The following is a 14,406-nucleotide window of genomic DNA, read 5'->3' on the forward strand; positions in this document are numbered from 1 at the left end:
TATATTTTGGCCAGGATTGTAGTTTGCCATATTTTTGGCGATCATTATTGTCATTTGAAACTTCTTTCATTACATTTGATCATAAATGTTTATTCAGAAATTTATAGCTAGCTAATTTCTCATGCTCTATAAAGCTCTACACAATAATGAAAAATATACGTCATCTGACGAATTTGCCTTTTGTTTTGTGTGGGGACGGTATAATTATGTTTCTTGACCTGTCCTATGTAAAGATTTACTGTACAAGGTGTTTTTTTTTGTTTTATAATGAACCATAATATGATTTTACTCTTGGTTTGGATGAACTTTTTACATGTTTGTACATATTTTATACCTACTACGACTACTGTGGTCCTGAGAAATTAGCTTGCTATAAATTTCCTGACCCGTAATAACCTGAAATTCAGTTGGTGATATTTTCTATTGGTACGGCTGCTAAAGCTCCTCTAAAGCTATAAAAAGACACCAATGTTATACCATCTGACGAATTAGCCTTGTGTTGTGTTTTTTGTCGGGACCGTATAAAGGGCACCAGGAACCTGGCAACACACCAGTTATAGCGGATGTTGTCCGGTGTCAAATGAGGATACTTTTTCCTGCCAGACAACCCCTACACCAGACTTACAACCTTACAGCAGTATGGTGTGTCCGGTGCACATTATTTTTTGAAACGTGTGTGGCCACGATTGCCTTTATTATTTGTGATTTATTTATTGAACGGTGAACACTATTTTGAATCTAGTGTTTGCATATGAAAAAAAAAAAACAGATCGTGCATTATATGGCGTCTCACACAGAATAAATGAGAATGTATGTCCGATGCTTAAAGAATTTCCCTTTTTCACACCAGACTTAACTGTACAGTGTTTAGAGCTGCCGGAAATTTAACACCAGACAAATGTGTCCGGTTGCCGTAGAAAAGTGTATTTTTTGACACCAGACAAAACACTTGATCTTGTGCGTTGCCAGTGTCCTAGGGCACCTAGACCTAGGCCAAGTAATGTGTTGGGGGCTAAAGTTTCGCAAATTTATGGGTTTACATGTTCATTGGGGGTACCTATCTGCTCTGAATTTTTTAGCCCATAGCCATAGTTTCTGATAGTTTCCCATTTTTGTTTTTCTTTTCCAGTTTGTTTTTTTCATTATGCTTCCATTTTACTAGCATAACAACAAAGCTTTTATCTATCTATATCTATATATTTAAGTATCATCAGGCCCGAAGGCCCATTCTTGCTACATATAAAAGTACAATAATTGTCATATAAAAACCTTTATTACATGATTGAACTATATACAAAGCATACATCATATGCTCTTCTCGCGCTGTCTGGCTGGTGAATAGGGACACCTGACCAATAGCATATTCTTAAGGACACCTTCATTTGTTGGGGGCACCTAAAAAGTGGTTTGAAACATGATGGGGAGTCCAGGCAAAACTTAAAACTATGAAGAATTTTCAAATGAAGCAATTTTGAGCAGAATGGTCAATTGTTGCAATACACTTTTCCCGTATTAAGATTTTGCCGGAAAACATGTGTGCTCCACCGTTGTGTGAAAAATAAATTGGAGATAAACAAACACATTTTTGGCTGAGGGAAGGTAAAATTTTGACTTAGAGTATATCTTTTGATTCCCCCGATATAGTATCATGAATTGTAAAAATACTGAAGTTTGCAAAGTTTTCAAGTGATAAATGTTGACAAAAAGGCCAAAAACATCTCTTCCCTAATACTTTAATGGGATAAAATTTTACAGATTTCACGGATTTTGGCCCTATCCACAAAATTAAGTCCCTGCAAAAATCCAGAAATGTAAAAAAAGGAAACAGCCTTTAAAAGTTTTTAAATAGGCCTGTTGGAATTAGGTGATGGAGATTGCTTACAGAAAGACCCATTTTTTTAAGGTTCACTTTTTCACTGTATGTCTCTATGAAACTAGAATTGTTTTAGGAAAAAACTGATTTTATGCAGATAGTTCTTTCATCAGAACCCAAGGAAAACATTTTGGGTTCAAAGAGTGTTTATACTTTTGTGAGTCTATTTTAAGAAAATGAAAGGAAACAATAGTGTACTGTGTATACTCCTTTGCATTAGCAAATGCAATTCTGAAACCTAGAAAGGGAGAAAGTTGTTCTACAATAGGGGGCTAACTCCCTTCTGAATTTAGTAATTATAAAGTTTTTAATGTGTTAGGGTGTTTCTGTATCTATTCAAGCGCATTAAATATAAAAGGTGTCCACAAAAGCTAAGGCTACCTACTATGAAATAGGGGATATAGTTTAGTTTAGGGAGCTGATGGTGATAGGGCTATGCTATCTCAGTACAATTATTGAGAACTTTAGGTCAACAATAGATCCTTTAAAATTTTGAAATAACTCACAGTTTTGTTAGGGCTGATTTTTATTTTTCTACCCTTAGAATAAAAAGCAAAAGAAAAATGCAAACTACAAAGTTCATGGTGAACTATTGATAAATACAAGCAAAGAAAACGTGGTGTAGTAATATCCTGGAAGAATCGTGTCGTTCTTGTCTCCTCTAAAACAACCAACACTAGAATAATATCGGAATAGTCAATAAATATATTCCAGTTTGGTGTTGAACATATGGTAAAATGTCAAAAGAAAATCTTTTTGTTGGATATTAAAATGACACAAGCTCGGAAACCCTACGGAAATTGCTAGCTAATTCTTAAAAATGTATACAATAAAACCAGCCAACCAGGTAAACGAAAACCAAACTATATGAGGAGGCAATTTGAAAAATATGAGATTTCTAGAGGTAGAAATGATTGTTACCCTGGAAAATAAATTGTAGCTCTTATTTGACGATTAGGTGATTTTAAAAAGTATCTGTTTGATACTTTGATTTGGTACCTGACCTGACAATCAAGTGTTGAAAAATTGTCTGAATATTCTTTCCAGTCAAGGGAAAATCAAAATATAATAGCCGCATTCTTTTTCACCGTCCAACATATTCTCTACAGTCAACTCCTAGCAGAAGTCGTAATTCAAATGAGCTATATTTTGTGGAAATGGTGCCCCTTCCCTAAGAAAAGGGGGAACAATTTTGTAGTGCTCATTGGGGATAAGATTATTGTCTCTTGAGCAGCAATTTTAGAGTGGCCCTATGTTTTTAAACTGCAGAGAATCTATGAAAAACGTATTATATTAGTATAGAGAACCAAAGATAAATGACTAACCATTACTTTCTATTTAAATGGTGCAGAGCAAGCTCAAGGGACAAGCAATTCTTAGGGGTAAGCTGTGACTGTGAGGGGGATCGTTTCATAACTTTATGTTACTTTAAGTTGAAAGTTTCCATTTCGCAATAGTAATACTATTAAAAATAAAAATTTAATTTCAGTCTGAATCTAATCGTAATAAACACTTCTTCATCTTCATTTTTGGGGAGATCTTTTCAACGAAAAAACAATGGATTCAAAAGGTGCAGAAAGAGCTGGTAATTTTTTATTGTTTTGTTTTCTACAATAATTTTTTTTTCTATTCATAAGTGATTATCTGTTATTTCATTTGTAACTGAAGGAGTACTTGCAGTACAGCAATTGTATTGCAATAGTACACGTTATTATAGCAATGCATTATCGTTGAATGAATTTATTGTATTTAAATGTAATTTAAAGCATCCCTGAAATCAAATTTTAGTCAACCACAATCTGTGACTCATGTGGCCATTCATTCTCCTCCCCTTAATATCAGCGAGAGATTTTCCAAGAAATAGCCCCAATTACATTTAATAAAACATTTTGTCTAATGTTCCCCTATTTAATCATCAGGTGGTGAGAAATTCATCAAGGCCTTTATTTATCATGTATTTGTATTGCAACTATTATAGAACTTGGCAATAATAACACTGACATTTGACCAGACATGACAGAGATAGACATGACATGACAGTATTCCTACATCTAAAATTCATTATCCTGCCAACAGTGTGCTATTTTGTTGTGATTGTAATATTGAACCAATTTTGTGCATGTAAGCTTTCTAACAACTAAATACTGACAGAAAATCTGACACAGCTTTCAATGAATCCATTTTTTTTGGACAAAATACTTGATATAACGATAATATTGCTTGATTAACACAAATTACTTTATTCATTAATATCGTTTCAGTTTCAGTTTCAATTGAAGACAATCAATCGCCCCTTACTGGAAGGGCTAAAAACTTGAAACATGGACCAGTAACAAAAGTGAGATCATATTCTTTCACAGTCGATATTGAATGACGAGATTAGGTGATATTAATTATATTGTAATTAAACAGGTCAATTCTTTTGTATAAATTTCATAACTATCTTGTCAAATGATTTTTAGGTTTGTAACACGTGTAAGGAAGGGTCAGCACCAGGATGCAAGAAGTGTGTCCATTGTGGTAAAGTTTTTGAGAGAGATCCAAAACGATCGAACAAATGATGCCAAAATATAAAACAAATTTCACGACGCAAACGAAGCAAACTACTGCCAATGTAAGACTTTTCTTTTTGAGTCAATAAAAAAATTATAATAATTGCATTTAAAAATTGAATAAACCAGCCGAGGCTGGAAGGTCAGCCAATTTAGCTAGATTATTAATTGGATAGCTGGTAAAGAAGTTAAGTAGCTGCGATGGAAGGAAGTACGGTGGCTTCTACCCGCCATTTGAAAGTGTGTCACTTTTTTTTCGAAAAAAAAAGTCAACAATTTTTTTTGTCAAGATAAGCAGGTCCTAACTGAGAAATTTCTGAGATAATTCGCGTTATCGCGACAAATTCCAACTTAGCGAATGTTTTCGTAACAAATTCCAACTTAGCTCTAGTTATCTCGACAATTTCCGACTTAGCTCCAGTTATCTCAACAATTTCCGACTTAGCAAACGTTATCTCAACAATTTCTAACTTAGCTAATGTTATCGTGACAATTTCCGACTTAGCTCCAGTTATCTCAACAATTTCCGACTTAGCAAACGTTATCGTGACAATTTCCGACTTAGCACCAGTTATCTCAACAATTTCCGACTTAGCATATGTTATCGTGACAGTTTCCGACTTAGCTCCAGTTATCTCAACAATTTCCTACTGAGCAATTGTTATCGTGACAATTTCCGACTTAGCAATTGTTATCGTGACAATTTCCGACTTAGCTCCAGTTATCTCAACAATTTCCGACTTAGCCCAGTTATCGTTAGCTCGTGACAAATTTCCGACTTAGCTCCAGTTATCTCAACAATTTCCGACTTAGCAAACGTTATTGTTATCGTGACAATTTCCGACTTAGCTCCAGTTATCTCAACAATTTCCGACTTAGCAAACGTTATCGTGCCAATTTCCATTACGCTCCAGTTATCTCAACAATTTCCCTACTTAGCAATTGTTATCGTGACAATTTCCGACTTAGCTCCAGTTATCTCAACAATTTCCAACTTAGCAATTGTTATCGTGACAATTTCCAACTTAGCAAATGTTATCGTGACATTTCCGAAGTTATCTCAACAATTTTCTTGACAATTCCGACTTAGCAAATGTTTCTAATTGTCAGTTTTTTTTCAGTTTTTTTATAGTCACGTGGACGTTGAAAGAGCCAATCAAATTGCTCCAACATACACCTGATCGGATCGTTTTGTTTACATGTTTCAAAAAACACGCGGATAGAAATTGAGATACAACCAAAATGGACGTACAGAGCAGAGAGGGTTTGATAAAAGAATACTTTAGGAATGGCTATGAATATAAAGAGATAATACTCCTTTTAAAAGAAAACCATGGGTTGGATGTTAAGTTGAGAACACTAGAACGCATTTTACAAAGGAGCAATCTGAGAAGAAAAAAGTTGAATATTGACAATCGACAAATCGTGCAAGAGGTATACCATGAGATCACAGAGAGTAATGGCTGTTTTGGGTATCGTAAGGTTCACCAACGTTTGATTAGAAAGGGCATTCAAGTTGATAGAGAGACTGTCCGATTGACTATGAAAGAAAGACCCAGTTGGTGTCAATGATAGAAAACGAAATCGATTGAAGAGAAGACAATATATCAACAATGGACCTTATTATCTATGGCATCTTGATGGTAATGATAAACTTCTTCCCTTTGGATTCGGAATACATGGATTGATTGATGGCTACAGTAGAAAAATACTCTGGTTGAATGTTTCATGTTCGAATAAAAATCCTAAATTAATTGCATTTTACTTTCTTCAAACTGTTAAAAGTTTAAATTACAAAACAGCAAGGAGAATAAGAGCTGACAGAGGTACTGAAAATGGAATAGTAGCTGGGATTCAGCGTTTTTTTCATGGAGGTGACGAAAGTTCTTTCCTGTATGGTAAATCAACCGCGAATCAAAGAATCGAAGCATGGTGGTCGTTTCTCCGTAAATCGTGCTTGCAAAAGTGGATGAGTTTGTTCAAAGATATGCGTGACTGTGGAAGGTACGATAATACCAACCCTATCCACGTTGAGTGTTTAAAGTTTTGTTTTTATCCCGTACTTACAAATGAACTTGACGATATGAAGAATGAATGGAATGCACACAGAATCCGTCCTGTTCGAAATTCAGAATCTCCATCTGGAAGGCCAGATATTTTGTTTATGAATGAGCCTAAGTACGATTTACGTGTTCCTGAGAACAAGTTTCAACTTGCACAGACTTATCAAAAAGAACCCGAAGTGTTTTGTTGCACAGAATCTTTTGCAAAACTAGCTTCCCTGAAAATGAGAGAACATCAATACCAGCTACCCATGGGAATAAGCCAAGCAAAAACTCTTTATCGTAATTTAGTGGATTTGATTGACGCAGATTAAAAATACCTTTTTAAAATATATATTTTCTTCTTACACCAGATGAAATAGATTAATAAAATTGTCGCTAATAATCTTAATGAATCTTGTGCAAGTTTTTATTTTTATCAACTAGATCTTAGAAATTTGAGAACGCAGAAGTGCTCCCAGTTCAAAAAACACGTTTTATTTTGTAAACGGTTCACGTCAAAAATGAAGGGATTTTATTTATTTATTTTTTTGCTGAATCTAGGCGTAACTGAATCAAGTATCTTGTATTTTCGTTCATTAAAAGTTCATACATGACCAAAAAGAAATAAAATCTCAATTTACAGTTATATACAGTATTCTATTTTAGTGATTTTCTAAGCACTGCCTTATCAAGTGAAACCGTTTAATTTAAATTTTGAAAATATTCAAAGGAGAATCAAATGATTTGAGATATTTGGCTAACAAAATATCTTCTATAGCTGATCTGAGCAAAACCTCCAATCTTTTCTTTTTATGAAATTTTTAAAAGAGAACAGGTCATCAGAATGTGCCGTACTCTCCAGGAATGAATAGCTAGCGTTTTTTTTCGTGTACTCACAAATGGGGGAAATAAGTCGAAACGGGGGGGGGGGAAGTCTTAAAATCGGAATAACCCGCGGTAGTATAATTTAAAAAAAACTATGCTAATCGTAAGCAATTCTCGAATTCTTTACATTAGAGTAATAGTTTTTGAAGAATGCAAAGATAAACCTCATAATCTGTGTTATTTCCATTATTGCCAAAAGCAAAAGCCTATTCCTAACATCCCCAAGAAAGGAGCGCGAGCCATGATAAAATCTTTTAATACAAACGTTTTGAATCTTCCATTAAATGTTCGCTGGCTATATTTTCAGAAACAAGAAGCAGAGAGGGTAAATAGAGTGTGGGCAATATTTAACTCGCCTCTTTTCAAAGACACGATATCATTTTCACGCCCCGTCACAGTTTCCACCCAAATTTGCACCTTTCAAAACTTGTTATGTGTGGTTTACCAGTTTTTTGATAAGAGCCGATGTGGGGTTTTTTCTATGAAATTCATCATTCGCAAAATAAGCGGATCCAAAAACCATTAAAACCGGTTAAAAACCATCTTCCAGTGTAGGCTGCAAACATCCCTTTTTTATATTGGTATAAGGGATGCGAATCGCCTCCAATTTGCTCGTCCCGAGGTTGACCTGTTTTTAGGTCAACCTGAGGCGAGTTACAAGAATAATATACCCGCTTGGCGAGTCAGCAACTGCCATGGAGCTCAACTCAAAAAAATAACAACAAAAAAACTCGGCGTGTTCTGCAAAATATACCACTCAAAACAACAAAGATGGCGTAAAATGGGATTTGAAAATTGGAGCTGTTACGCATCCCCTATAACAAATTAAAAAAAAAAGGGGATGCGTGCAGCCTATCTTCAGTGCTATGTATGTTAAAATTTAAATTTAGAAATAAAACAAGTTACACTGTATACGTTTAATAGGATTCAATTTCGCGAGTTATTTCGGGTGGATTTAATTTCGCGAATGTCCCTAAAAATGGACTTATTCTACCTAAACTGCATGGTTTTGATAATTCATTTTTGCTAAAATGGTAGTTTCAAACAATTCGTTTGGATTTAATTTCGCGAATGGGACCTTTTAAAAAGTACGTACGCTCATAGGGGGGAGGGGGTTCTCACAAAAGCGTACAGGGGGAGGGGGTTGATGAACAGACGTACGTACGCTCGTAATTATTTAGATGTTGCGATACGCTCTTAAGACTGCGATATCTGGGGTTTGTGGCAATGATAATTGTTACAATAACAAAACAGCCTTCGCACCGGCTTCTGTCTTTTAGAAATCGAATGTTAAAATTGTTGTAAATTCGATTAAGTAGATACATTATATAGTCTATGATTTACGAATTTCAACTTTGTGTGGGGGGAGAGGGGTCATAAATTTGCGATTTTCGAGCATACGTACTTTTTGAATGGTCCCAATCGATGAACAAATCTTTTCCCCCTTTATCGACCCAAGACCTGAATTATTGGCCCAAAACCTGGGAAACCTTTTGAGTAATTAGCGGCTCAAGACCTGAATATCCATCACAACAAAATTTCCTAAACCTTTTTTGGCCGAAACCACGAGAAAATAAAGCAATTTGCTTGAGAAATTAAGCAATTTGCTTTTGCACTGAATAATGCGTATGGTTTACGAAAAACACAAGATTTTCGTATGAGAACCAATTTCTTATTTGCAAAGTCTCTCAGGTCTTGGGCCGCTTAGGGAAAAAAATTTGCATCGACCAACCCATGCAATTTCACGAGACCAATTTTCGCGGGTAAAAGGGCAAATAATCTAAATTTAATTTCGCGAAATTTAATCCTCATAAAGTAATCAATCACACATCCTTATTCAAGTTAAAATCGAATCAAATCAAAGCGTTGATCAAAAGAAAATGTCTATTTCGGTTTTAAAATGTTTAAATTTTATATAACTATGTAAAATAAGTTAAAAATATGAAATAAATTGTCGTTTTTCTGGATTATAAACACCCAATATTTACACGGAACGCATGTCAATACAATTGAAGACAAAAAAGATTTATCGAAATTCACAAAGCATATATATGCACTACCTTATCGGACAAAAAATGCCGGAAAAAAAGTGACAAAAATATTTTGGAGGTGACGAAAATTCTGTACGACGTCCGACATTATTTTCTGCGGTAAGGTAAGGTATGTACCATCATTTATGTAAGATAAATCTTGATAGTCATTTTTCGAATTATGATTTTTTTGTGCGGAATTAAATTACATATTTTGTCGAAACAAAAGAAGAAAAAAATCTAAATAAATAAATAAAAGCTAAGAATATCAACGGTAATTAAACATAAACATACCCCGTGTATCCAACAAAGGCACGCGATAGTTAACCAGAGTCTTAACTAAAAGAGAAAAAGGATTCTCAAGATTTGGAAACAAAAGAAGAAAAAAATCTAAATAAATAAATAAAAGCTAAGAATATCAACGGTAAATAAACATAAACATACCCCGTGTATCCAACAAAGGCACGCGATAGTTAACCAGAGTCTTAACTAAAAAAAAGGATTCTCAAGATTTGGAAACAAAAGATTTCAAATTTAACCAAATTCCTCAATTTCTTTCAATTTTCGCTCAATTCTTTAAGGGGTAAAAATAAGCCTTTACTTATATTGTTCTAGGGTTTTAATTCATGGAAAATATGTTTCTGGAATGCAAAATCTTAAATGAATTTAAACTTTTAAAAACAGACTCGACCGTAGGTAGTATAGCTCAAATTCTAAACTTTCTTGGACTTAGACGATATTGTTAATATTGTCACTTACCCGAAAAGAACCCCAGAAATTAATAAGTTTTTGATAAAAATTCAAGGGTGCGCAAAAGCACGTTTTTAAGGGACGCGCGAAAATTAAGATAATTCAGATAGTATAACAAAAACAAAAAAGTTTTTAGGACTGAATGATGACACCAAAACATAGTACTCAAGTCCATAACAAAATAATTGGCGGTGAAAGCATTCACGAGGATTCCTAAGGCCATCCTTAAAAAAATGTTTGTTTCCGGTCCGCAGGTGGACAAAATTTTCTTCACCACATTTTTTTTGCAAAATTCAAGTCATTTAAGTTTTTCTTTCGACAATGTTGAGGCCTCAAATCCCCTTATTATTGACTTTAAAACCAACAGAATTGGTTATAAGTTTTAAAGCTTATTTTTGAACATTTATATCATTCAGGAATTACGAAAATCAAATGATACATAATATCATCATAATAATAAAAAACCGGCCGGGTGACTCGTAAAAAAATTTCACCCGGCCGCGGACCGGAAAAACACGTTTTTTTTTAGGGTGGCCTCAGGGAGTTTCTTCTTTTAAAGTAAATTCTATTTGTGTATATCACACTAGTCCATAACCGACGCATTCACGAATGGCGTATTCCAAGTTATATGACATATTGTCCATAAAGATTGTAATAAACAGTCCACAATTTGAAGTAATTGGCATTTTTTCCCCCTCTTCGAAATATACTTCAAACATTTTTGGCAATCCAAAGACTGGTATTCTATCAAGCGCCATTGCAAACACTAAAAAGTCTTTCAGTGAGAGACCTTTGCAGCCACCAGATGCAAGCTTTACGAGAAATAATTCAAATTCGACAATGGAATCTTGTTTGGCTTCATATATATTGGATCCTTCCAACCCACAGTGGTATTGCAACACTTGACGTACACTATCTAAACCAACAACGATTTCTTCTGAAATGAAAAATTTCCTCAGGCAACAATTCTTCTTTAGAAGCTCCCCGTCGATTGATCGAAAGCCTAAATTCACAAAAAAACTGTAAATACTAAAAAATAGCCAACTTTATTACACGAATATAACTAGACATGTTATTAACACGACCGGAAAATTTCGTGTTAATAAAATCCCGTTAATCATTTGCTCGTGTAAATTTACCCTTTGCTAATTAATGGCTCAAAAAGTTAATTTTTAGGCGTAATTTTCTAAAATCCAAAATTTACTGTCTGCGAATGACACCCAAATTCTGCGAAAAATTTTTCTCTGAAAATTTCTTTCCTTATAAGGTACTTGCGAGTTAAGAAAGTGATCTTTACTTAATCCACTGTATAAGACATTCTTAAAAACCTTTGTTTTCTGCCTTTTATGCAAATTTGGGCTAAAAGTCGAAAAGGAATTCATAACTTTTTAAATATAAATAAACAGCTTTAAATTCAGACTTTAAAAGACCTAAAAATGGCCAAAAAAGCTAAAAAACGTTTAAGTACTGTTGCTAAGGTAACAATCTTGCCTAACAGAGAAATTGGCTTATTTATAGAGGATTTCACAAACAACGAACTGCAAAAAATTAAAGAATTGTGTGAAAAAGCAAAGAAACTTAATTTCTAAAACGAAGACATATAATTTTCATTTGCTGTGTAAGAGGTCTGTCTGTTCTGTTTGTGGCCCTTCGTGGAAACAATTCCTCAGCTGCCTAAAAGCTGTTAAATTTTTCGAAGCATGCCACATAAAATATTTGTTATTATTATTACGAGGAAGTCTGAGAACTTCCCTGTGCCCTTTCAAATTACGTAGAAAATTTTCGAAATTTAAACTTAAAATGAAATATACGTAGCATACCTTCACGGAATTGTTCAATTGCTGCAGCTTTGGAGATGACACAAAAATATTCACAATAGTCCTGTAAATCTTTCGATCGATCTTTTGAGGGCATGATGCCAGCATCTAAGAGGGAATCTGTTTCGCCATTTTTGATCGATGTGACATTTGCTTCATATTCCCCGTTCTGGATATCATCTAACAGTACAGGGTTTGGCGAACGTAGAATCCGATCAACAATACCAGGGTGTAAGCATTGGGGTCCTCTTCCGATATGCAGTATTGATAATGCACTCAATTGACCCAGAACAAAGTAATGTTTTTTTATGACAGCGTCAGTCAAAGCAGTAAACAAAAGCTTATATTTTTCACCGAAAAAGTATGAATTTAAAAGTTGAAATTGTTCCATACATCGTAATAAAAACTCTCGGAACGGGCCTCCGTCATCACTAGATGTTTCTCCGGCCCAAATGACTCGAAAAGGCCGTTTAAGATCAACGTTCTGTTTGAAAAAGACATTCCAAAAGGATTTTGGTCTTCTGTGTGCCACAAGTGTTGCATTGACATCGCCATGCTCGGTAGTTTGCTGTTTTTTCAGGTATTCAACTATATCACACTGGCAATCTATTGTTTCTTCTTCGATATCATTTACCGGTAGTCTTTGATTTATGTCTGCAATCTCTTCGTCAGCATACGCAAACAGATCTTCTTGGACACTAAATCCAGATAAAGCAACTTCTCCTTCTGGTTCAAGTTCTAAAGCGTTATCACATGCTTCCATATTTAACACTACTTTCCCAAAAGCAGAGACAGTTTTCCAAGGTTGCAAAAGCTGCCCGGAAGGGTGGATCAGTTGAAAATATTTAGGAACAATATCCAGGGATCCAACCCAGTCATAAACACACGAAAAGTTATCCTTGTCAAGAAACACTCTTCGACGAGTCCCAAGCTTTGGATGCCTCACCGAAATCACAGTGTGGGTCTTCCGATAGATTTGGTTCTGCTTTTACACGAGACAGCCTGGATTGACGTAAGTTTTTCTTGTTCTTGTTTTCGCGTTTCTGCTTGCCGTTTTTTCTCTTCAGCTAGACGTTCGTTTTCATCAGCTTGGCGTTTTTTCTCTTCAGCTAGACGTTCATTTTCTTCAGCTTGGTGTTTTTTTTCACCTCGGCTTTTCTTTTATCAGCATATTCACTTTCTTTTAAATGCTTTTTCAATCTCATTTTGAAGTTGTGTCCTTGATTGGGTTGATCCAATAAGTAAGCTGTCCTAAAAATAAGTAAAAGAAAAGTTTATGAATTCCGAGTATATGGGTATATTTTAGGTTTGAAGATCATGGCTTACTAGACCAGTACGAGCAAACCAGAAGACTTCAAAGCAAATTCTAAATAGTTTTGTTTTAGACGTTTTTGCCTCCAAAAGGCTAAACATAGTTTCCTCCTGGGTCAGTTCCCCCCCTGAGAAAATCGATTGCCCGATCAACAAATCCCCCCCTGGAAATAAAAAAAATGTTTTCCCCCTCCCTTTTGTGGAATCCCCCCCAAAATGTGCTAAAATCTTACCTCCCCCCTTTTTTTCGGCCCCCACAATTTTTCATATTGACCCTTGACTCACGCCCTTACTGAAGAGGACTTTTTCCAAAATATTATTTAAAAGCTTTATGACAAGAGATTTTAAGTAGTCTTAATCAAAGTTGTATTAACCTTATCTATAAATACTAGCTAAAAATCAGTCATAAACTGGCATCTTATTTTTCCACAAATTTGCAAAATAGAAAAATCCTTCCCCCCCCCCCCTGCAAAAAAACTTCGCCCATATAGGAAATCCCCCCCCCAGGATTTCAATTTTTTCCTTCCCCTCCCTCTTTTTGAAAATTTAGGGAAAAAAATCCCCCCCCCTGCAGAAAGGGAGGGGGAGAGGAAACTATGACTAAATCTTGATTTCCTGGATATAAAAAGATAATGCAGTGTTGATGACATTACTGCGACTTACATGGTTTTATCACATTTATTTTATTGTCACATAAAGTCACAAAGAGGGATAGTAACAATTCAAAGCAGCAGCAATGAATGACTTATTTATCTGTGGTCAAATTTAGGCAAGGGGGCAACCCAGTCTCCCAAAACAGACCAAATAAAAATTTTCAAAAAAAGAAAAATAATAGTGTACCCAGCCCAGTTTTCAAACTATTTTTGGCCTCTCCAGACTCCCCCAAGGATTTATGTGCACCTAACAAGTAGACAGATTGACATTGTCAGATCCAGCTCAACTTAAATTGAGAAAAAAACTCATTCCCTAAGCTATTCTTCTTCTCATATTTTTTTTTTTGGGGGGGGGGGGTAAGAAAAATTAAAAAGAATCAAAAAATTAAAACCTAAATTTTTAAATTTTGGGGGCTGTTTACGAAAAAATAGCTCATTTCAAAAGATATAATTGAAAGTTGTTTATATCTAACAAGCAACAAACTTTGTC

General features: G+C 34.9%; 1 protein-coding gene across 1 annotated transcript; it reads right to left on the reverse strand.

Moving 5' to 3' along the window:
* Positions 1–10,713: 10,713 nt before the first annotated feature.
* On the reverse strand, positions 10,714–12,908 carry LOC136821352 (uncharacterized). Its single transcript, XM_067077590.1, has 2 exons — positions 11,956–12,908; positions 10,714–11,138 (listed from the first exon to the last, which is right to left on the reverse strand). The coding sequence occupies exons 1-2, from the start codon at positions 12,713–12,715 to the stop codon at positions 10,714–10,716; spliced, it is 1,185 nt and encodes a 394-aa protein (XP_066933691.1). The 5' UTR covers positions 12,716–12,908.
* Between the last annotated feature and the right edge of the window lie 1,498 nt (positions 12,909–14,406).

This window comes from Clytia hemisphaerica, unplaced genomic scaffold (genome assembly GCF_902728285.1).
Source record: "Clytia hemisphaerica strain Z4C2 unplaced genomic scaffold, Clytia hemisphaerica genome assembly, whole genome shotgun sequence".
NCBI classification, from domain to species: domain Eukaryota; kingdom Metazoa; phylum Cnidaria; class Hydrozoa; order Leptothecata; family Clytiidae; genus Clytia; species Clytia hemisphaerica.